The 24,836-nt window shown below is 42.9% G+C and overlaps 1 protein-coding gene across 1 annotated transcript in view; it reads left to right on the top strand.

The window, feature by feature from the left end:
- The window catches only part of FAM171A1 (family with sequence similarity 171 member A1), a 137,456-nt gene that overhangs the window by 93,975 nt on the left and 18,645 nt on the right, over positions 1 to 24,836 (top strand). The window contains exons 5-6 of the mRNA XM_074945994.1: positions 3,223 to 3,381; positions 11,464 to 11,640. Coding sequence (XP_074802095.1) covers positions 3,223 to 3,381; positions 11,464 to 11,640 — 336 coding nt within the window. The remainder of the gene's footprint in view (positions 1 to 3,222; positions 3,382 to 11,463; positions 11,641 to 24,836) is intronic.

Raw genomic sequence — 24,836 nt, 5'->3', positions numbered from 1 at the left:
ATGTTGCGGGGCTCACCTAGGACACCCCAGGACTCAACGTCTGTAGCCCCAGAGAGCTCTTTTTACATATAGATGTCACAGAGCTCAGAGCAGTCCATCTAGCATGTTAGGTGTTCTTACCCCACATTGCAAACAAGGACATAAGGGTACTTACAGACAACACGGTCGCCAAGTTCTACCTTAGGCAGGGAGGGGCTCGCTCTTCCCCCCTGTGTCAGGTGGCTATTCGCTTGTGGGAGCTTCGCATAAAGCACTCAAAGCTTCTCACCTTCCGGGAGACAAGAATGAGCTGGCAGATCACCTCAGCAGGTCTTTCTTCACTCCTTGTAGAGCTGTTCGCAACCAGGCAGAACAGAAAATGTCACTGGTTTTGTTCTCTGCACAGCCACAGCCTGGGTTCACTCATGGATGCCTTCCGCCTTCTTGCTCCCTTGGACAAAGCATCTGTTGTACGCCTTTCTCCCCATTCCACTCATGCACAAAGTCCTGCTGAAGGTCAGGCTGGACAGAGTGAGGGTTATTCTTATAGCCCCATCCTGGCCACGTCAGCACTGGTTCAGCACACTGGTAGACCTGTCAGTAGTGACTCTGATGCCGCTCCCTCCCCTCCTCTCCCAGACCTTATCTCTCAGGAGCACAGCCGAATGCTCCACCTAACATAATGGAAGCTCCTTGGTTAAATCCTGCGGAGCTGGCCTGTTTGGAGCATGTCTGCCAGGTCTTGCTAGGCAGTGGAAAGCCAACCACCAGAGCTACATACCTTGCTAAGTGGAAGCATTTTTCTGTTTGGTCATTGCAACATGGCCTTTCAGCCACTCAGTCATCTCTTCAGACAGTGCTGGATTATCTGCTTCATCTGAAACAGCAAGGTCAAGCAATTTCATTGGTTAAAGAGGATCTCACAGTGATTTCAGCATTCTACCCTCTGGTGGATGACCTACTATTTTTCTTGCACAAAATGGCCATTCATTTCGTCAAGTGTTTAGAAAGGCTATACCCACAGATATGGGAGCCCGTTCCCCTGTGAAACCTAAAATTGGACTTATCAAAGCTCATGGGCCCTCCCTTTGACCCCCTGGCATCATGCCCTCTGTTGTATCTTTCCTGGAAGGTAGCTTTTCTAGTAGCAATTACCTTGGCCAAGAGGGTCTCAGAGGTCAGGGTCCTTACTTCAGAAAGCCCGAACATGATCTTCTTTAAGGACAAGGGACAACTCTGCCCTCACACTGCATTCCTCCTGAAAGTAGCTTTGCAGTTTCACAATAATCAGGCTGTTTTTCTGCTGGTTTTCTTCCCAAAACTTCACATGAATAGAGAGCAGTGTCACCACACATGGGACGTTGGACGCACCCTAGAGTCCTACATAGATCCACGTTCTGTAGATCCACGCAGCTCTTTGTGGTGATATCAGACAGAATGAAAGGCCTACCCATTTTGGCTCAGAGGATTTCATCCTAGATCACATCTATCACAGCTATGAGCAGGCAGATGTCCCTTCACCAACCATTTGGGCCTCCCATTCCATGAGGGCACAAGCTGCTTCTTCAGTGGTGTTCCTGGCCCAGGTACCGATCCACGACATTTGTAGAGTGGCAACCTGGTCATCGGTGCATACATTTTCTTGCCACTATGCCATCATCCGGCAAGCTAGTTTTGGTCGCTGGACATGTGCAAGCACTCAAAGGAAAAATGGTTACTAACCTTTCCGTAACTGTTGTTCTTCAAGATGTGTTGCACATGTCCATTCCATGACCCACCTTCCTACCCCTGTCAAAGTTGGCCTGCAAGAAGGAACTGAGAGGGTGTAGGGTTGGCCAGACTCCTTATACTGCATCATAGGCACGCGGTACCAGAGGGCCATAGAGCTGACCCAACAGATACCGCTGAGGGAAAAATCTCTGGCAACTGTGCATGGGGTGCACACACCCCTAACTTGAAATGGACATATGCAGCATTATCTCAAAGAACAACAGTTACAGAAAGGTTAGTAACTGTTTTGGGGGGTTTTTTTGCTCTCCTGTGGCTCACACCACTGGTGAACTTGAGCCTGAGTGAACATATGATGTTTTAATTAATAAATCATTGGTTAAGTAACTCGAACTTTTTGAGAGGTAGGGGGACAACTTTTTATAAAATCACCCAGTTTCCAGATTCTCTTCTCTAGAAAGAATAGTGACCCACTGCCTGCAGGGCTGCCCAAGGTTACAAGCGTCCCACATCCATCATATCCTCCCTTAGTTAGCTACAACTATACACTTGTGAAACTCTCCTTCCATGGAAGATTGCTTGGGCTTTTTTGGGTAGGAAGGATGAATGGTAGCTTGGGTCACATGTTTATCGGAAATTAAGGGGGATTCCTGATACTGAAGAATTGAGCAGAGTCTAGGGCTTGATGAAGATTCTTCATTTGAATTTTGTTTATTTGTTCAGTCATTCTCTACACTTTCTGACCTGCCTCTTACAGAGTAGCATCTCAGATGATAGGTGTGTAATCTGTTGGTGTGTATTTTGTTAGCCTTGGCCTTTGATTTTACCCAGGTTGTTTTTAGTGAAGCTATCCCATATGACATTTACTTTTGTTACATATAGTATAATCCTGGTTTTTCCTTAAATTGTATTTAGCAGTGTTTTGCAGTGTGATTTAAATAATCGTTTTACTGTACACGCAGTGAGGTGATGATTGGACCAAGCCATTATAATCCAAGCAAAGTAAGGAATTATGGAACAAATTAATTGGAACTACAGATAGAGTATTAGTTTATTAAACTATTACCTAGAAGACTTTAGGTGAAGTTAACTTTTCTATTTCAAGTGAAATTATAAGAAATAAAGCATAGATAGTAAATTGCAAACTTTCCTTAGACTTTACATGCATTACCTCTATATTTAGTTTTAGTTTTTACCAGTATTCATTACTGGAGGTGTGCAAGGAAACTTAAAGTAAGACGAGGAAATATTTTCAAAAACCCCTAATGTATTTAGGTATCTTTGTACATTTTACCTAGTAACACTTTGTGACAAAATATCACCCATTGCAAAGTTAATTAAAAAATATGGTATTATCTTCACCTTCATAGTAGCTCATTGTTCCATCTATCCATCACAGAAAGATTTTAATTTGTAATGGAAATTTTAAATGCACTTTTAAAGGGCAGTTCGATATAAATATAAGCTCCTAAACAATCTACCCTCCTTGGATAATGTCACCTTTAATTTTCACAGGTGCACGGATTCAACCTCGAGTTCATTTTCAAAGAAGAGCCCTAAAGTTGCCTGAGAACACCAGCTACAGTGATCTGACAGCATTTCTAACTGCAGCCAGTTCACCTTGGGAAGTGGACAGTTTTCCTTATTTACAAGGATTAGATGGAAATGGAACTGGTAATTTTGAGTCTCTTTGTTTTTGTTCTGAGTTGATGTTTGTTGGAAAGTAGTTTTGGGTTTATTCTCTCTCTCTTTCTCTCTCTCTCATTTTCTCCCTTCCCCCCACAACATACCTTTTTAATTTCGAAAATATAGGTTCAGCTCTCTGATCAAAGTACTGTTCCAAAAAAAGCAATAGGGCCACATGACAACATTCCTGTGCAACTGGCACAAATAGTTCTCCATGTTGGCAATCGTTAGATAAGAGCCCTGGGTTGAATCAGCACGGAGACTGAATGTCCTTCTTGTCCCTTATATATGGTCCCTGCAGGACAAAGTTGGAGGCTCATTGACATTGGTGGGTGAATAGCTTTCTCATGTTGCACCTGTCATTTGAAGACTAGCTTTCTAGCACATCAGTTTGGGTATCTTTTACAAATGCTATGTTTATCTTCAATTAAAAAATTGAGAGATGTGGGGAGGGGAAAAGATTTAACCTTTTGAGATTCTACAGCATTCGTCATCTCTAATTATTCCTGTGCCTGGCAATCTGTACAATGCCCACATTCTAAGAATGTAATGTTTTGCAGCATTGTGCTGTGCCAACAAAGAATTGTTTCAACAGTCTTGTTAAATGCACAGTAATTTTGGATCCTGCTTTGGCCAAAAATGTTCAGATTCTTTTGAAACAAAGAAGAAAGCTGTGAAGAACTTTTAATAGAAACAGCCTCCAGTGGACTTTGAACTTTGAGTTTTGAGTTATTTTGTCTACATTCTTACATCTTGGGATGGCAGCAGGTGAGGCAATTTAACTCTTCTAATTTAGTCTTCTCTGGATGCACTTATTTCTCCTAGTTAATTTAAGTTATTTCAAATATATGCTCAAGTGTGTAAGGTGTGTGTTAGTGGATTTTGTGAATTTCTTCCAAGAGAAAATGGTGTGACCTTCCCTCTTCTCTCTGTTTTCCTTTCTTTCCCCTCTAACAACTCTCTCCTCATTCGCAGATGCCTGCTCTCCTCCTCTAACCCCTTCATTTGCCGCAGTGATCCTGTCCTGTTCCATTTCTGGATCTCTCTCTCACCCATGCTCATCTCCTCCTCTTACTCATTTGCAAAACCTCTGTCTCCTCTCCTTTCACAATATCAAGCATGGGGTAGTCTCTCCCTTCTTAAACCCACCTTTGACCTCACTCTCCTCTTCAACTACTGCCCTATCATCTTTTTCCCTTTTAAGCTCATTGAACGGGGACTACAGTTGCTGTCTGGAGTTCCTCTTGTCCAGTTCCAGCCTAGACCCTCTTCAAATCAGCTTCTGCTCCCTGCATTACACTGAAAATATTCTCACCAAAGTCTCTAATGATCTCTTTCTAGTCAGAGCCCAGAACCAGTACTCCATCCTCATCCTCCTTGGCCTGTCAATTGCCTTTAACACAGTTGACCATCTTCCTCTTCTCAAAATCTTGTCCTCCCTTGGCTTACACGTCTCTGTCCTCTCCTGGTTCTTCTTCTACCTCTCATCACTCCTTCAGTGTGTCCTTGGGATGATCTTCATCATCCCACCTCCAACTTTCCCTGAGGGCTCCATGGGGCTCTGTCATTGGTCCCTTTCTCTTCCTCCTCTACACCTTATCTCTGAGTAATCTCATCCACAAACACAAATTCTGCTCTATTCTCTATGCTGATGACTTTCAGGTCTCACTCTCTACTCTGACTTGTCTCTTGTCCAACATAAAATCTCAGTCCGTCTCTATTACATGGCTTTATGGTTGTCTACCTGTCAGCTCAAGCTCAACATGGCTCTTAATCTCTCCCCCTCCAAGTCTCTCCTCCCCGCAACCTCCTTTCTCCATCATTGCGCACAACACAACCAGCCTGCCTGTCACTCAGGCCCCTAAACTGAGCATCGTGTAGACTCAGACCTCTCTCTAGGTCCTTTCATCCAGGCTATGACTAAATCTTGCAGATTCTTGCATAACATATCTAAGGTACTTCTTTTCCTATCCATCCAGAGAGCTACAACTCTCGTTCAGGCTCTCACCAACTCATCTGTCGATTTAGTGCAACATCCTTCTCTCTGAATTGACAAATGTAATCTTGCCATACTCATATCCATTCAGAATGGTGCTGCAAAGATTGTTTCCTAGCCAGTCACTTGTCATCCCTCTCTTTACATTCATCCTTTGGCTCCCCCTTCTCTATCACATCAAACCTAAGCTGTTTGTCTTCATTTTCAAGACACTTGATGGCCTATCCCCACCCTACCAATCAGCTCTCATTTACTCAGCCCATTATGGTAGCCTACGTTGCCCACTTGTTAAATTTCAAACCAGCATCGCTGTGCTCTCTCCCATGCTGCCCCTCACGCTTGGGAGGAGTTACCCATAAATATCTACAAAGCTACCTCATTACCCTCCTCCACATCCCTTCTCAAAACTCTTCTTTGCCACAAGGCCTACAAAAAACTTAACAATGGTTAGGCTTCTGATGCACTGGGAACACTGCCTGTCACGCTTACCAGTATTGTCTTACTGTTTCCTTGTACCCTCCAAATGGTCTCTCTGCACCCATCAGTTGTCTCTTGTCTTTTACTTAGTCTTTGCTTTACAGAACTTCCAATCTATCTTTTTGTTCTGTCTTACAGTGCCTAGCATAATAGGATCTTGGTCCAATACTAGGGCTTTTAGGCATGATGATGATACAAATGATTTATTATAAATAATAAAAAGGAGGTGGTTGTATGAATACTATTTGCCGGGAATGTAAAGTGCCTGAAATAGTCTCCACAGACTTTTAAGTAGCCCCACTGTATGAGAAGACCCAAGTAGAGTACATTCTTTGGACTCCCTCCTGGGTGTCAAACTGGGCATGGCTTTGTGAATACACACTTTCTCTACCCACCTACCCTGTGCCACACACACTTATACTCTCATATGTAGACCTTCCATTCAGGGGAACAGCTGTGGTTGAGGAGGTGGGAGATGTATATGGCCCTTATTAACAATCATGCAAAAGTATCCATATCACTTTAAAAGAAAAAAAATGAAAAGAGGTTGGAGGTCTGAGAAGAGACTTTGATACAGAATTACAGTGCAGGCAAGTTGCCTTCTACTCATACTACTGCTTCTCTTGAAGAAATGTTCGACTATCAAACCTTAGGCTTGGATAGGCTACTTCGTTATTTAAAGTTCACCAGATATAATCTCTGTCAGTAGACCCTTCTTCCAATAGCTGTTGAATAGAAGATCACCACCAGCTGGTGGCGATTGCTGATTTTTTTTTTCATGTTTCTGTTTGAGAAAGGGAACAAAAATGGTACCTGCAAATTATAATTTTCACTTACCTGAGCATAAACCGATAATTTGCATGGGAGGAAGGGATTCTTGTTGAATAGAGCTTGCTCTCTTAGTCTGTGTCTCTGCTAAATTTCTGTCATGTTTAACTGCGTACAGTGAACTCAGGAGCATTGCAATCTGGTCCTCCCATTGTTTAAATGTGTTACACCTGATAGTGAGTGTTTATCCATTGTAACTTTGTAGTAGTTTAGCTAGAAACTTTCCCTTTGCATTCAACAGTACTTTCCAAGGAGTTCTAACAATGTACAGTTAGGAGCAGTACAATTAAAACCCAATACATTAATCAGCCTATTCTAAACATAAAAATATAAAGCACTTTGTATGCAAATAATGATAAGCCTGTTGTGTCTTGGCTTATTGCTTGTATTAGTAGCATATTGTGGAACACGAGGCTGGTTTCTAAACAAACACAAAAACCTCTGTATTCTACAGTAATGGATCAAAATCCTATATCAGGCAATAATGTTATCTCAGCATTTGGGGCTATTGCTGTGTAATATTGGCTTATTTATAAAGGGTGAATTCAAAGTCACTAAAAGCATGTATTTTCCTCATAGATTTGAGGTCACCAGGTGTCAAAACATAAGCATATAAACATAGTCATTTAATATATGCATATACTTACCAACCCCCCAGCATTTGTTTCACGAGCATTCAGTTAACTTACTGTGTGTTGTGTTGTGTTGTGAAGGTAAGCCAGAAACTTAATTTTTAAATGAAAGTTTAGATTCTATGGAAATAGATATCCTAGGCCTTTCTTATGAGCCAGTGGACTTTAGAAATCTGCCTGCTTTCTTAGAAAGTAAGCTCTTCAGCCTGGGACTGCTTGACCATAGTGTCAGAAACAGTCACGTTGCTTTAAATAGAATAGAGGCAAACAAAGCTCCACTAGAACTCTCTCTCTCTTTTTTTTTTTTTTTTTTTTTGTCCCTCCCCCCCCGAGCTAATTATTGATTTTTCCAGTCATACGCACAAATATAAGCAAAATTCAAAACAAGGAGAAATAGTCAAGTAAAATGTATTACATAATTTATTTTCAGATATTAATGTTGCATTTTATAAACCTTTAGGTGATAACATGCTTCATTAGGGATTTGAATTTGAAAAAACTGACCAGGTCATGACCTCCTTTAGCAATTAGAAGTTATTTCTCTATCAAATGTTGACAACTCATGTCTTCCTGAGGAAGCAATGCATTCTGTGCTAACGCAGATAACATATGTGGTTATTGTAAATTAAAATGCTCTGATATGGTTTCTCGTAATGTGACTGCCGCTCAGTAAAACCCAGTCTCTATCTTACAGCAAGCTCTCTGCCAAGGGAAAATTCGCATAGCTGTCTCTCGTATTTCAACAAACAGCTCATGTAAATACATTCTTCTTGACAAATTAGTCTGTAGTACTGTGATATTTCACAATTACTTAGGCTTGGTCTACATTACAGCATTAGGCCGATGTAAGGCAGCTTATGTCGACGTAATTATGTCAGTGTATATGCTGCACCCTTGTTCCTGCCAATATAAGTGCTCTACTACACCAACATCATAGCTCCACCTCCATGAGAGGCGTAGGGCTTATGTCAATGTAGTTAGAGCAAGGCAGGGTCAGTGTGGGTACTGCAGGCTACTTATAGCGCTGCTGACTCATTTTTGTCAATTTCACAGCTCCAGGCTAGAGCATGAAATTGACAAGAGAGCCTGGTGGGTGGAGGGCTCCAGCTACAAGCCTGCTGCCCACAGACTCTCTGCCAGGCTCCTGCCTGGGCTCCCCACACCCCAGTGGGAGCCCAGGTGCTACCCCGAGGCTTCTGGGTCCTTGCTTCCTCAAGGCACCTGGGGCTCTCTGCTCCCCACCAGGAGCATGGGAGCTGAGAGCTGGGTGGGGAAGGCAGCTGTGCTTCTGGTGGGAAGCCGAGAGCCCCTGCAGCTGCTGTGCTCCCTGCGAGGGGCGGGGAGCAAAGAGCAGAGGGAGGCAGTCCCCCGAGCGGGGAGCCAGAATCCTCGAGGCAACTCCCAGGCAGGCAATGGGGAATCAGGAGCCTCATGGCAGCACCCAGGCTCCCCAGTGGGGAACCAAGAGCCCAGGGACAGAGTTGTGTGCAGAGCTGAGAGCCCAGGCAATCAGTCCCCCACGACGCCCCGCTTAAGTTGGCGGAAGTGCTCCTGGTGAGGACACATACCACTAACGGAAGAAGGGCATTGTGGCTATGAACCATTGCAGTAATTACTGTGGTGGCTGTAAGTCGACCTAATATAGATTGACTTAAGTTTTTAGTGTAGACATGCCCTTACTGTTGTGTTTAAGGTGCAGAATGGATGATTTAGGAAAATGACATGTGTTGCCTTATGTTTTTAGGTCACTGGTTTTTATATGGTCTAGGTCAGTAGTGATTGAAAGTCATTTCCCTTGTGTGTCTGTGTGATGGCCTGTGTGAAACAAGGTGGTGGTCTGAGTCCGGTTACTAATGGACACAGGCCTACATGACAGAAACTACCACTGAGGTAGGCACCTTTAACAAGCTTATTGGAGAGGCCAGAGTCTGAGCCAGTATGTAGAAAGGAACAACCTACTCTCCCTCTTAAGGTTTTCCTTCAAGGGCAAGTTGAAACTTTTTTGCATCAAGGCAATGTGAGGGTTGTCTTTCACTACCGAAGCCTATGCTGTCAGTGCATCTGGAGAAATGGTGGTGTCATGCAGTGTCCGGTACAGCCAGGCATATATCTAGGCCAGGGGTGGCCAACCTGAGCCTGAGAAGAAACCAGAATTTACCAATGTACATTGCCAGAGAGCCACAGTAATACGTCAGCAGCCCCGCATCAGCTCTCCCCCGCCCTGCTCCCAGCGCCTCCCACACACCAGCAACCCCACCGATCAGCGTGTCCCCCTCCCTCCTCACACCTCCCAATCAGCTGTTTCGTGGCGTGCAGGAGGCTCTGGGTGGGAGGGAGAGGAGCAAGGGCATGGCAGGCTCAGGAGAGGGGTCGGGAAGGGGTGGAGTGGGGGCAGGGCCTGTGGCAGAGCCAGGGGTTGAGCAGTGAGCAGCCCCTGACACATTGGAAAGTTGGCGCCTGTAGCTCCAGCCCCGGAGTCGGTGCCTATACAAGGAGCCGCATGTTAACTTCTGAAGAGCTGCATGGGGCTCCAGAGCCACAGGTTGGCCACCCCTGATCTAGGCCATGCCAAGAGTCCTAGACCATTCTGATATCAGATATAACTCAACCAATCACCACCCTTATTCTGCAGCTAACTTGCAGGCAACAGTTTTGTTGTTTGTATGAGACTGCACTGATAGATAGTGGATTACTTGGCCTAGCTGCCACACCTGTGCACCCAATTGCCACCCACACAAAGCAACACAAATCTCCTAGACACAAATCAACACCACAAATAGCACACACAGCCCCTCACCACAGCATAGCCCCATTCACCAGCTGCACAAATCCACACAGCCCAACCCACACACAAATCAACACAGCCACACACACAACAATACAACAAGCACATACCATAACCCCCCAAACATCACTCTGAGGCCTAAAAGGACTGTAAAATCAGTGTGAAGCAATGGAAACAGCTACAAGCCTGGTTGAAAGCTCTTCGTGTTTAGAATATCACCAGGTTCAGTTATCATGGGAATTCATGGTCTGTGACCAGTTTTTAAGTTTTCAGCCTTTTTTTGGCTTTTTAATAAACAACTTTTTGAGCTCTATCTGTGCAAAAGCACAGGCTTTCAAGTACTAGTAAATAACCAAAAAGGAACATCTCAGATCATGGGAGTTCTCAGTCTGGCATCTTTTGTAAGTGCTATATTTTTATTTATTTTTGGTAAGGCCTTGACTTTGGTCAGCTGACTCTGTCAGTGAGATAAACAGTGTTCAATAAAGGCCATCCATTAAGTCTTATTGACTTTTAGGAGTCATAGTAAAAATCTTGTATGCCTATTTGTAAGCCCTGGCTATACTGAAACCTCATCCTAACAGATACCTGCATTGTGATACCACCCATTGTCTTGAGATCCCATTTCATGTCTTAGATTAGTAGATGATCATGTCTGTGCTCTGGCAGTCTCTAGGTTTAGTGTTTTTGAGATGCTCACTTAATCTCATACCTCCCTGCAAAACTTTTATATCCCAAAGGTGCTGCCCTCTCTTGTTCTTTCCTTTTCATTAGTAGCTCTTTTCCACTTTCTTCTCTATGGTCATAGAAGCATGGGTTTATAGTGTTTTTTTTTAAAAAAATCAAATTTTGATTAGTAATTTGGTGGGTGATCATTTTTAAACATAAACTATCTCTCACTGTGTCTAATAAATTCTCTTAATATACATGGATCTAAGAAAAAATATTATTACAGATCATAAAAATGTATATGGTTTGGCTTTTAATTTCAGTGAAGAAGCAAAGCAAAAGCATTCTTGAATTTTAAAACAATAGTTAACGTCCTCTCTTATACTATTGCAAATGTTGGCCATTAGTGCATTTAAATTATAGGCTATATGCATTTGCACTGTGCTTGTGCAAATCTTCTTAAAGAAGAATGGAAAGAAGAAAATGTATTTTAAAAAAATATAAAATACTTCTTGCAAATCAAAGCTTTTCTAGATTATCAGGTGGAAAATTAAGAAATTTAAATGAGTTTTCTGGCAATATTAACAGGTTAGCTTTAATTTCACCTTCCCTTGATAACAGATAATATAATGTATAATAATTAATACAAATATGTAACATACCATTATCCTTTCACTTGATAGGAAATAGCACCAGGTATGACCTTACCCCTGTCACTGCAGTCAGTGTTCATTTGCTCAACAGCGATGGGACTGCAATCCCAGTGAATGGCCCCATCTACGTAACAGTGCCTCTGCCAACAAACAGCAACCTGAAGCACAATGGCCATGTTCCAGCATGGAGGTTTGACCAAAAATTTGGTAAGCAACACTTTTTGTAGTGATCCTGCAATCATTTTCATTCCTCTGAAGCTTGCTTCTCACTGTTTTTTCATTTAATGTCTCTTCTAGAGAGTATAAATCTGTTTTCTTGCTGTGTCTAAAAGTAGAATTTATTAATAAAGCTACATGATTAGATATTAAAAGCTAAACAGTTGCGTATGATGTATATTGTTTCCATATACAACTTTTTTGTGTAATATTCAGTGTTTTGAATAAAAAATTAATCTGCTTTTAAGTTATCTAACGTAGATTTCAACATCTGGAAGGGTTTTGTACATCTAGATTAACAAAAATCAGTTGTGAGCAAATGAGAGCCACTGAACACTTTGAAAGGATGAGGAATGCCATGAACCTACACTGTCAAACAAAATGCACTGAATTGTCTGTTGCTCCATGAAATTCATCCCTTGACAGAAAGCCAGCAGAAGGCATATACATTATGCAAACCATACTTAAGATTTGTACCGCTTCAAACTATGAGAGTTTGTGCCTTATGCTGGAACTTTGTACAGGGGTGAATTTCACCTTGAATTATTTAATTGGCTCCTGAAGGGTTTATCTGATTGAGAAGCAATTTCAGGACGAGGAGAAAGAGGAATGGAAGAGGAGAAAAGTAGAGATTAGAAAGAAAGAAAAGTGGGAAGTCAGAAGTGTGGATTTCTGGAGAGAGATAAATGTGTGCTGGGACCCAGACATCTCAAAGCTGCCTATTTCTGTGTGACCAAATAGACCCAGTATAACCAAAATAGATTGGCCCAGTCAACTTCTGTACAGGTGCAGTGCATTGTGGGATAGGTGCCCAATGTCCTGTCTGAGTTGGAGGGACTGTAAAATTGTTTAGGTGCTCCTGGCAGGTGAGAGATTTGTCTTAAATTATGATATCTTGTAGAAGATTTCAGAAATAGAAGAACAAGCATGAAACCATTTTTAATTCAAATGAGCATTTGGCTTATCTCCTGCCTCTATTAACTGAAGATGGATCTTGGGTTTTCAAGTGTCGTTCCTAATAGAAAAAAATCAGTTAGAGAAGATCTGTTAGGAAAAAATTTATTAGAGGATTTATTTAGAAAAGATTCTGAACGATCTGTAGAACTTAATACAGAATGATATGCCTTCCGTAGAATGTTCAGATCAAATGCAAAGAATGTAATGGAGAAGGCTTTGGGATTTTTACACAAGGTGTGGAATAGCTAGTTTTCTGTTTACCCCCAGCTAATTTGAAAATCCTTCTCTTAACTTCTACTTGACCTGCTTTTTATGGCACAGTTAGCAGTAGTACAACACATTCAGGTTCTTTCTGAAATTGATTTTGATTTGTGATTCTAGAAACTGTTCTGTTTTTCACTTGTTCAAAAGAAGAATGGGAAGACTGACTCATTCACTTTCCACACAAGAAGCCGTCCATCCCTAATCCTTCCTGTCTGCTGCATTATAACTATAGCATGGCTCACTGCTAGTTACTGTAAAAGATTATGATTTTGATTTTAAAGGTGACTGCTGATTTATGACTAAACTTCCATGTCTCAACAGTGGGGCAGTAAAAACTCTGTTTTTCACTATTGCATATAAAGGACTAAATACCCACAAAACTGGGTGACTGGCCAACAAAATGGCAGATGAAACTTATTGTTGATAAATGCAAAGTAGTGTGCCTTGGAAAACATAATCTCAACTATACATACAAAATGATGGGGTCTAAATTAGCTGTTACCACTCAAGAAAGAGATCATGGAGTCATTGGGGATAGTTCTCTGAAAACATTCACTCAGTGTGCAGTGGCAGTCAAAGAAAAGCTAATAGACAGTTAGGAACCACTAGGAAAGGGATAGAAAATGTCATAATGCCACTATATAAATCCATGGTACACACACACATTCAACCCTGCATGCAATTCTAGTCACCCCATCTCAAAAGATATATTAGAATTGGAAAAAGTACAGAGAAGGGCAACAAAAATGAATGGGGATATGGAAAAGCTTCCATATGAGGAGGAATTAAAAAGACTGAGATTGTTCAGCTTGGAAAAGAGACCACTATGAGGGAATATGCTAGATGTCTATCAAATAATGAATGGTGTGGAGAAAGTGAATACACAAAGAACCAGGGGTTGCCCAATAAAATTAATAGGCAGCAGGTTTAAAACAACAGGAAGTATTTCTCTACACAACACACACAGTCAGTCTCTGGAACTCGTTGTCAGGGATGTTGTCAAGGCCAAAAGTATAACTGGGTTCCACCAAGAATTAGATAAATTCATGGAGGATAGGTCTATCAGTGGTTTTTAGCCAAGATGGTCAGAGATGGAATCCAATGCTCTTGGTGTCCCTGTACCTCTGACTGCCAGAAGCTGGGACTGGACAACAGAGGATGAATCACTTGATAACTGCCTTGTTCTGTTTATTCCCTCGGAAGCACCTGGTACCAGATGCTATCGGAAGACAGGGTACTGGGTTAGCGGGATCATTGGTCTGACCTAGTATGGCCATTCTTATGTTCAGCTGAGTCCAGTGCGCACTGGACTCAAACTGAATGGGGGTAACTTGTGCCACAAAAAGGGGCTGTTCGAGCCCTCTCAATCCTTTGGCTGATTCTGTATTGGCTGCCTATACAGATGTGCCATGAGGCTAGTAGAGTATTGCTGGAGACTTTGAAGCTGGTGGGGGGATGACTTACAAACCATAAGAAAAGTGCTCCTGCACTGATGGTCATTCAGAACAATCAGGGAATTTAAAGTCCTACTCCTTCATCTCTCTAGCTGGCAGACTGGAAGTGGTACAGAAGGAGGATCAAGAGCTCATTTGGGTAGTGGGGACAAGGACCATAGTACACAACCCCACCACTTCTGGCTGAATAGGAACATCATTTAATAGACTCCAGGAAGGAGTCCTGGGTCAGAAGTATCGTGGCCAAGAACACTGGGAACCCAATTCTTCCTTCAGTTATGTGGGTGTACATCCTGTTGAAATCAAGGAGCTGTATGGGGTTGCCCATCAGGAGTGAAATCAGTCTAAAGTCTCAGGTTTTTTAATGTATAAAGAGAGAAAAATGTAGCAATCTGTAAGATTCTGACAGGACCAAGGAAAATCTTAGAAGAGAAATGGCAAGACAACTTTGATAAATTTCTTCCAAATATCCCTTACTTTCAAAGTTATAATATAAATCTGTAATATTAAGTAAAAGTAACTCCCAGTGTTGTCTGAGATTCAAAAGAAAGAAACCTACAATCCCCATAAATACCAAACACACATTCGCTAACACAGCAAGATAATGGACCTCCATTTTGGCATATCTTTAGAAGACATGACTCCATAGTGTTAATGCACCTGTGCCTGCTATTCCCAGTACTAACAGTTGCTGAAGAGTACAGAGTACCATCATGAAAATAAAGTTGGGCATAATTAGTTGCTGTTTATTTTATTAAGTATTCAAAGGTACTGCTGCATTAATTTGCTTGATGCGCCATGCATTCAAATCAGTACATTTGTTTAGTAATGAAACATCCTAAACTGGGAGGAGTGGTAGATATGCTGGAGGGCAGAGATAGGATACAGAGGGACCTAGACAAATTGGAGGATTGGGCCAAAAGAAACCTGATGAGGTTCAATAAGGATAAGTGCAGAGTCCTGCACTTAGGACGGAAGAACCCAATGCACAGCTACAGACTAGGGACCGAATGGCTAGGCAGCAGTTCTGCAGAAAAGGACCTAGGGGTTACAGTGGACGAGAAGCTGGATATGAGTCAGCAGTGTGCCCTTGTTGCCAAGAAGGCCAATGGCATTTTGGGATGTATAAGTAGGGGCATAGCCAGCAGATCAAGGGACGTGATCGTTCCCCTCTATTCGACATTGGTGAGGCCTCATCTGGAGTACTGTGTCCAGTTTTGGGCCCCACACTACAAGAAGGATGTGGAAAAATTGGAGGGAGTCCAGCGAAGGGCAACAAAAATGATTAGGGGTCTGGAACACATGACTTATGAGGAGAGGCTGAGGGAACTGGGATTGTTTAGTCTGCAGAAGAGAAGAATGAGGGGGGATTTGATAGCTGCTTTCAACTACCTGAGAGGTGGTTCCAGAGAGGATGGTTCTAGACTATTCTCAGTGGTAGAAGAGGACAGGACAAGGAGTAATGGTCTCAAGTTGCAGTGGGGGAGGTTTAGGTTGGATATTAGGAAAAACTTTTTCACTAGGAGGGTGGTGAAACACTGGAATGCGTTACCTAGGGAGGTGGTAGAATCTCCTTCCTTGGAAGTTTTTAAGGTCAGGCTTGACAAAGCCTTGGCTGGGATGATTTGATTGGGGATTGGTCCTGCTTTGAGCAGGGGGTTGGACTAGATGACCTCCTGAGGTCCCTTCCAACCCTGATATTCTATGATCCTATTTGGACAGTATGAAATAGATAAAGCAGATTGTTATCAGAATGGTTTTTCTGACTTCCCATTCCACCAGTGTCACTGGAACAGCTTTCACTTAACTATGCTCTGTTTTCCCCCCAATCCCTCCACAGGTAGAGCTTATGTTAACAAAAATGCAGACTGCCCATGGCAAACAACCTAAAAAACTGTCAATTTTGGCCATTGCGATATGTAGAGAGTCATCTCTCCAATCTCCACTCTGAAGAAGCCATGAAAATTCCTGTGTTTCGAGTCTAGAAGCCACTGGATTTGTATTAGGACAGCGTTTTCCCAGCAAAATTTATTGAATCCAGAGGATGAAACATGTCTAATATTTCTCTCCCCCTGCCAGAAAAGTGAGAAGTATTTAAGCTTTTTTAGAGTCAACTATATTGCATACAGTAATAATGCAAAACACATGAATGTGGAACAAAAACTAAGCCTTGCCCTAGCAAATTTTTGCTGTTTTCTTCTATTGAGAATGTCAGGAAAGGACCATTTAAATTATTGTATTGTAATATATTTAATAATTTTCATCTCTGGCATATACCCCAATTTCCAAATCAGTGTGAAAATAATTAGCTACTGAAAATTTTCCAAAGAGAGTCTATAACACAAACTACTGCTGGGTGCCTGAAACTAAAGACAAGAACAAAAATCCATCTCCTGAATTTAGAGGGTCAGATCCTGGCCTTTGCTACGGCCCCTTTGTTCATTATGGCTCTGGTGATGCAAAGGGCCTGTCAAGCCAGCTCACTTGGCCAGCTGAGGGATTCCACCAGCATGAGGAAAAACCTAGATGGCAGAGAGCCAGATGAGCCTGTCTTTGCAGCCTCTAGCAGGGGTGGAGGAAAGGGGTATGACAGAGTGCTGCTGTGCTTCTATGATCTACGGCCCTTGGGAGCCAATGCAGCCAGCACAAGTTAGGGCAGGCTTGAACCTACTTGTGGGGATGGGGCCAAAGAGGACCCCAGCCCGTACTAGGACTGAAAAGTTGCAAAGAGGGCTTAGAGCCACCTTTTATTCCCTCAGCCCAGGTGCACAGAGCAGATCTTGGCCTCAGCTGAGGAGTGAGCCTAAAGTATTTGTGCGAGATCTGTAACCCTGCCTCCTCTTGCTTTATGCTGGTACTCTTCTACCTGAGGAATCCCTAGGTTGTGTAGTGGTCTGAACATCATCCCCCTTCCAGCTTCACAGTGCTCCAGCAATACCCTGCTAACCTAATGGCACAGCTGTGGCAATAGGCAGCAAACACAGAACCAGCTAAAGGACTGGGCGGCTCAAACACCACTTTTGTGTCACCAGTTACTCCCAGTCGGTTATATCCAGTGCATACTGGACACAACTGGGACCCTATTTCCAAATGGTGGCATGGTATCCTCTTGCACTGAGGATACCCCAGTTATTGGGAAGAGACCGGTAATAGCAATGGGTGATTCAGTTATTAGAAATATAGATAGTTGGGTTTGTGATGACTGTGAGAACAGCATGGTAAATTGCCTAGCGGGTGTAAAGGTTGCAGATTTCATGAGATATTTAGACAGGCTTATATGCAGTTCTGGGGAGGAGCCGGTGGTCATGGTACATGTAGGTACAAATGACATAGGAAAAAGGTAGGAGAAAGGCCAAATTTAGGCTGCTGCTTACGAGATTAAAGTCCAAGGCCTCCATGTTAGCATTCTCTGAAAAGCTTCCAGTTCCACACACAGGGAGAGAGAGACAGGCAGAACTGTAGGGGGCCACTGGAGATCGGAACACTAACAGGAGAACTCAAGGAAGACAGGGCCATTGCAAAGAAGCTAAGTGAATTCTTTGCATCAGTCTTCACCGCAGCTGATGCTAGAGAGGTCACCACACGTGAGAAATTCTTTTTAGGTGACAAATATGAGGAACTGTCCAGATTGAGGTGTCCATAGAGGAGGTTTTGGAACAAATTGATAAATTCACAGTAATAAGTCAGCACGGCCAGATGATACCCACCCAAGAGTTTTGAAGGAACTCAAACATGAAATTGCAGAACTACAAACTGTGGTATGTAACTTATTGCTTGAATCAGCCTCTGCCCCGGATGACTGGAGGGTAGGTAATGTAATACTGACTTTTTTTTTTTAACGTTCCCAAGGTGATCTTGGCAATTAAAAGCCGATAAGCCTAACTTCAGAACCAGGCAAATTGGTTGATACTATAATAAAGAACAGAATTGTCAGACACACCTGAATACCAATATGTTGAAGAGTCAACACAGCTTTTGTAAAGGGAAATCATGCCTCACCAATTTATTAGAATTCTTTGAGGGTGTCAACAAGCATGTGGACAAAGATGATGCAGTTGATCTAGTGTATTTGGACTTTCAGAAAGCCTTTTAACAAGGTCCCTCACCAAAGGCTCTTAAGCAAACTAAGCAGTCGTGGGATAAGAGGAAAGGTCTTCTGATGGATTAGTAACTGGTTAAAACAAAGGGTAGGAATAAATTATTGGTTTCATAATGAAGTGAAGTAAATAGCGAGATCCCCAAGAATCTGTACTGGGACCTGTGCTGTTATCATAAATGATCTGGAAAAGAGGGTGAACAGTGGCAAAACTTGAAGATGACACAAAATTACTCAAGATAATTAAGTCCAAAGCTGACTGAGAAGAATTACAAAGGGATCTCATTAAATAGGATGGCTGGGCAGCCAAATGGCAGATGAAATTCAGTGAAAGTAATGCACTATACGTACAAAATGATGGGGTCTAAATTAGCTGCTATCACTCAGAGATCTTGGAGTCATTGTGGATAGTTCTCTGAAAATATCTGCTCAATGTGCAATGGAACTATTAGGAAAGTGATGGATAATAAAACAAAATATCATAGTGTCACTATATAAATCCATGGTACTGCATGGAGTTCTGATTGCCCCATTAAAAAAGAATAGGAAAAGGTACTGAGAAGGGCAACTACAATGATTAGGGGTATGGAACAACTTCCAGAGGAGAGATTAAAAAGACGGGGACTGTTCGGCTTAGAAAAGAGATGACTAAGGGGGGATATGATAGAGGTCTGTAAAATCATGATGGTGTGGAGAAGGTGAATAAGGAAGTGTTATTTACCCTTTCACCTAACACAAGATCTGGGGATCACCTAATGACATTAATAGGCAGCAGGTTTCAAACAAACAAAAAGAAGTACTTCTTCATAGAATGCACAGTTAACCTATGGAACTCATTGCCAGATGATGTTGAGAAGGCCAAAAGTATAATTGGGTTCATGGAGAATAGCTCTATCAATGGCTATTAGCCAGGATGGTCAGGGACGCAACCCCTTGCTCTGGGTATCCCTAAAGCTAGACATGGATGACGGGATGGATCACTTGAAATTGCCCTGGTCCATTCATTCCCTGTGAAGCCTCTAGCATTGTCCATTCTCAGACAACAGGGTACTGGGTTAGGTGGACAAGTGGTCTGACCCAGTATGGCCATTTTTATGTTCTTACCTTTTGACTGGCTTCTGCTTCACTTTAACATGCTTGGTTTTTATTTGTTTCAGTGAGGAATCCTTGGGGTCAATCAGTTTACATTTCAAGTACTAAGTCAGGGGTGGGCAAACTTTTTGGCCTGAGGGCCACATTGGGGAATAGAAATTGTATGGCAGGCCATGAATGCTCACAAAATCGGGGTTGGGGTGCGGGAGAGGGTGAGGGCTCTTGGGGGTGCGAGCTCTGGGGTGGGGCTGGGGATGAGGAGTTTGGGGTGTAGGAGGGTGCTCTGGGCTGGGACTGAGGGGTTCGGAGGGTGGGAGAGGGATCAGGGCTGGGGCAGGGGTGTGGGTTCCGACTGGGGGTGCAGGCTCCAGGGTGGGGCTGGGGATAAGAGGTTTGGGGTATAGGAGGGTGCTCTGTGCTGGGATCGAGGGGTTTGGAGAGCAGAAGGGGGATCAGGGCAGGGGGTTGGGGAGAGGCTCAGCAGTGCAGGTTCAGAGCGGTGTTTACTTCAAGTGGCTCCTGGAAGCAGTGACATTTCCCTTCTCTGGCTCCCATGCATCAAGTGGCCCCTGACCCTGCTAGAGCACCAGAGCGGGGGCATGCTGCTTCTGGGAGCCGCGTAGTGCAGCCCCCGACCCTGTGCCCTGGAGCGGGGCCATGCCGCAGCTTCCAGAAGCCGTGTGGTGTGGCCCCTGCCCTGGTGCCCCGGCTGGAGCACCAGAACAGGGCCAAGCCATGTGGTGCAGCCCCCGACCCGGCGCCCTGGCTGGAGCACCAGAGCGGGGCAAGCACCAGACCCCACTCCCCAGCGGGAGCTCGCGGGCCAGCTTAAAACAGCTCACAGGCCGTAGTTTGCCCCACCCTGTACTAAGTCCTATTCTCTGTGTGATGTGAAAGTGCTTGTAAATGTGTGTTTGGTGTCTAATTTTTCCAAGTATGTGGCAATGCATAAGTAGATATCCCAGAGTTCATAATGTAGAGATCAGGATTGATCCCTCAGTGAAGTTTTTGGTACATCCAATTAACACCTTAACCCCAAATTGTCACATGTGGCTGTCCTGGATGTAATGGCAAAGGATTCAGGGGTGAGGAGGTTAAAACTTTTTTTCCTTTTTTCCCTTAATAAAATATTTGTTCTTTCATGCACTAATGTTTAAATGAAACTGAATGTATCTCAGTGTCCTGTTTCAGTGTATTTCCTTTTCCCTGAACACTTAACATACACCTTGGACATAACCTTGTTGTCTTTAACTTACCAGCTTCTACGCATAGAACAGAACGCATTCCCCGATGAATGAAAACTCAACCATGCATTAATGTAAAGGATAGCAATGTGAAAGGAAGAAAAGTATCTTGGGGATCTCTTTATGGTTTTACAAAGAAAGATGTTTTATACACTGGTATGGTGCTTAGTGCTTTGACTGCATATGATCCTGCTAAGTGTTTATCTGCATATTCACATGCCTAAATACCTTTGAAAATCTCACCCCAGTTAAGTCATTGGCAAAATGTCTGTTGATTTCAGTGGGGTCAGGGTTTCATCCTGTCTTGATTCCTCATCTGTAAAATGAGGATAATACTTCCTACCCTCAAATGGGTGTTATGCTGATAAATACATGAATGCACAGACACTGGTGTTCTGAGTGCCACAGAAAAGCTCATTAAATATAAATATGAAGTAGCCTTTATTTGTTTTTACTAAGTAAAGTAATTCTTACTTTTTATTTACTGTGAACACTGTCACATGCTGAGGAAGATTCTAGAGCATTGAAGAATTAAAATAGCTTATTGTAGATTCCAGCTGTCTGTTATACTGCAAATTATTCTAAAGCAATCAACTGGTGAATCCCCTGATTAAACATCTTATGGGGAGTCTAGGAGATTCAGCTGGACTGAGAGGAGACTTGCCGCATTCACATGTTCTGTGACAGGTATAGGCAAATCACACTGTCCACATAAGGTCTTACGTATTTGGCAGGTTTATTTACTGTGATACTGACCAATCAAAAGTTATCTTAGTGAGAGCTGTGGTGGATGCAGTGAGCTTTTGGTGTGATAAGTGACTGGGAGAGGAACAGCTGGGAACATCTGGTGAGGCATAGGTCCTGGGGGAATATTTTAGAAAATATCTCAGACATTAAGATAGGAATCTAGAATTTTTTTCTCTTAACGTGAATTATTTGTAATCTTTGGTGGGATTGATAATTTACAGTTCTCTGGAAAGTCTCTGTTGATTTTATATGAATAGTCTTGAAAGGTATGTCTATATAGCAGTGGTCCCCAATACCATGGCGCCCGCCGGGGCCTTTGTGTGCCCGCCTACTGAGAAGGGAGCGCTTCCGCTGGACAACCTGCTGTCAAGGAGTGCTGCCGCCGGACAACCAGCCGCCGAAATGCCGCCGCTTCTCAGCGGCATTTCAGCGGCGGTACTTCTTGCCGCCGCCACATCTCGGCGGTATTTTGGCGGCTAGTCGTCCGGCGCCCACCATGCTCTTCTGGGAACATGAATATGCTATAGCAACAGAAAGGTTGGGGACCACTGCTGTATAGCAAAGAAAAACGTGCGGCTGGCCCATAACAGCTGACTTGGGCCAGACTTTTGAGACTCTGGCTGCAGGGTTGTTTCATTGCTGTGTAAACCTCCAGGTTCTGCACGAGATCTGGGATACTCCCACCTCACAGATCCTAGAGCCTGGGCTCCAGCCCAAGTCCGGAAGTCTGCACAGCAATGAAACATCCCTGCGAGCCTGAGTCGGCTGGTCCGGGGCCAGTCACGGGTGTGTAGTTGCTATGTAGACGTACCGTAAATCAAGGATAATTGGACTGCAAGAGATAATTACTGCACATACAGTGGTTTACTTCCTATGGGATTTCACACACTTTGGTCTTTCAGCATCCCAACAAAACCCACTGAATACCAAAACCTCTCTGTATGTGATTATAATATAGTCCACTTATTATGGTAACTATTTGTATTATAGTAGTGCCCAAAGGCCCGAGCCAGGATTAGAGCACCATGGTGCTGGGTACTGCACGCACACACAAGAAGACCTGTTCCCTACCCCAAATAGCTTATAATCTAAATCAGTCTGTATAGCCAGATTCAAAATTCTGGCTACTGTATCGCCAGGAACTGTCAGGTTAGCTGAGCATATGGAAATTCTCTTGCAAATTGTGAAGAGGAAATCAGCCTCTATAAAGTTCCCAGCTTACACTGTGTATTACTTCTCTAGTTTACAGGCTCTTTGACAATTTGATTTTGACTTTCTTTTTAATTGCAAAACTGTCAAGGTTAAATTCCTCTTTTAAAGATTAAATACACTAAGGAATACAGTTTAACTGCTTTCAAAGAATTCTGTTCTTTCTGAGTGTTGCCATAGAAATGGCAGTTACCAAAAACAGCTTTTTAATCGTGTAAGAAGCCTACATAATATAATAGATGCAAATATAATTGCAGAGTAGTAGACAGATCTCTGCTTCAGTGGGGGAAGAGGGGAGAAGTTCTTTGCTGATGCTTCACATGTTTAGCTCTCTGAGGGAGGTTTTGGCTAGCATGATCCCTTTGGAGGAGTGTAATTAAGACCATGGGTCATAGGCATTTGTGGTTGTGTTTTATTAACATGCAATGTGTGTTTTATTGTACTTTCTAAAGTACAGAGTAGAGCTTTCAAAACTAGAAGTGATATGAAAGGTCCCCCCCACACACACACTGATATACCATATATATTGCTGGAACAATAGTGACCGCGATTTTGTGGCATAGCAAATGAGTCAGAAGCATGAATGTTATGGTGATGTATAGCGAAGGAGGGATGAGAAAGAAGATAGACAAGGAACAAAGTTGATGCTAAAATATATTAATATGCCCAAACAATGTGGTGGTAAAGTTGGTGAACACAACGTATCTAATGCAAAACTGCAAAAGCAAGGAAATAAACTTTAAGACCAGGAATGTCATATACACTGTATTCCTCCATACAGCAATACTGATTTCACTAATGCACAACCGCTGTACACTGCAGCCAGTACACAGCAATAATAGGTCTGCCCCTTTCAGGATGCCAGACTTCCAGTTTCCCTATTCCCTAGTTGCCTCCCAACACACGTGTGTGGTAGAGAGGGGAGGTAGACATTGGATTTGACACTGGGAGAGGGGGGTGGTGCCGGGGGCAGAGGTGTTATGTTGTGGGGAGGTATTGGAAGCTGTAAGGGTAGGGAGTGGAGCTGAGTAGCGGAGCTGCCTGAGGATAGAAGCTGGGGAAGTGTCGAGGGTAAAGCTGGAAGGGTCTCAGAGTATGAGGACATTCTTCCTGTGTCAAACTATCAGTTAATAATTCTAAGTGAAATATGGTACTCTAGCCAATGGTACTACAAACTCTAGGCCTGATCCTGAAACCACTGATCACCTGCAACTCAAACTGACATCAAAGGGAGTTTCAGGTGCTAATCATCTCTTAATGTGTTTCTGCCTCAGTTTCCAAATCTGTAAAATAAAGATAATGCATAACTACCTCACAGGTGTGGTGTGAAGCTGAATGGATTAAAGGATGTAAAGTGCTTTGAGGTCTTTGGACTGGAGGAGTTAGAGTTTCAGGGGTTTATGTATTTACTTAATATTATTTATATAATAATGTATTATTTATTGAAATTAGTCAATAACATGTGATAAAGCAAATGTTAAAGGGACTGTTTCATATAAACCCAGAATCAGACATTGAGATGGGGAAGGCAGAGCCAAGCTTTCCCATTTGAAATATAACTGATTTATGTGTAATAGAGATTTTCTTTAAGCCTTTTCTGTTCTGGGCTTCAGGGGTGAAAGAAACGATGGAAATAACTTTTGTATACAGTGTGCCCCTCCCCACCTCAGATGTTGTTAAAATTACTAAGTAAAGAAAAATGGTATGTGCTTTTGTTAAATATTAGGCAGGTAATTTTATTCAGTTTCTCCCTTATATAATTAAGACAAAAGTAACAAAGGAAAACCAAAAAGAAAAGGAGGACTTGTGGCACCTTAGAGACTAACCAATTTATTTGAGCATGAGCTTTCGTGAGCTACAGCTCACTTCATCGGATGCATACTGTGGAAATTGCAGAAGACATTATATACACAGACACCATGAAACAATACCTCCTCCCACCCCACTCTCCTGCTGGTAATAGCTTATCTAAAGTGATCATCAAGTTGGGCCATTTCCAGCACAAATCCAGGTTTTCTCACCCTCTGCCCCCCCACAGACAAACTCACTCTCTTGCTGGTAATAGCCCATCCAAAGTGACCACTCTCTTCACAATGTGTATGATAATCAAGGTGGGCCATTTCC

This window comes from Natator depressus, chromosome 2 (assembly GCF_965152275.1).
Source record: "Natator depressus isolate rNatDep1 chromosome 2, rNatDep2.hap1, whole genome shotgun sequence".
Lineage (NCBI taxonomy): Eukaryota > Metazoa > Chordata > Testudines > Cheloniidae > Natator > Natator depressus.
The sequence above is the reverse complement of the archived record's forward strand: the minus strand, read 5'-3'. Positions and strand labels throughout refer to the sequence as shown.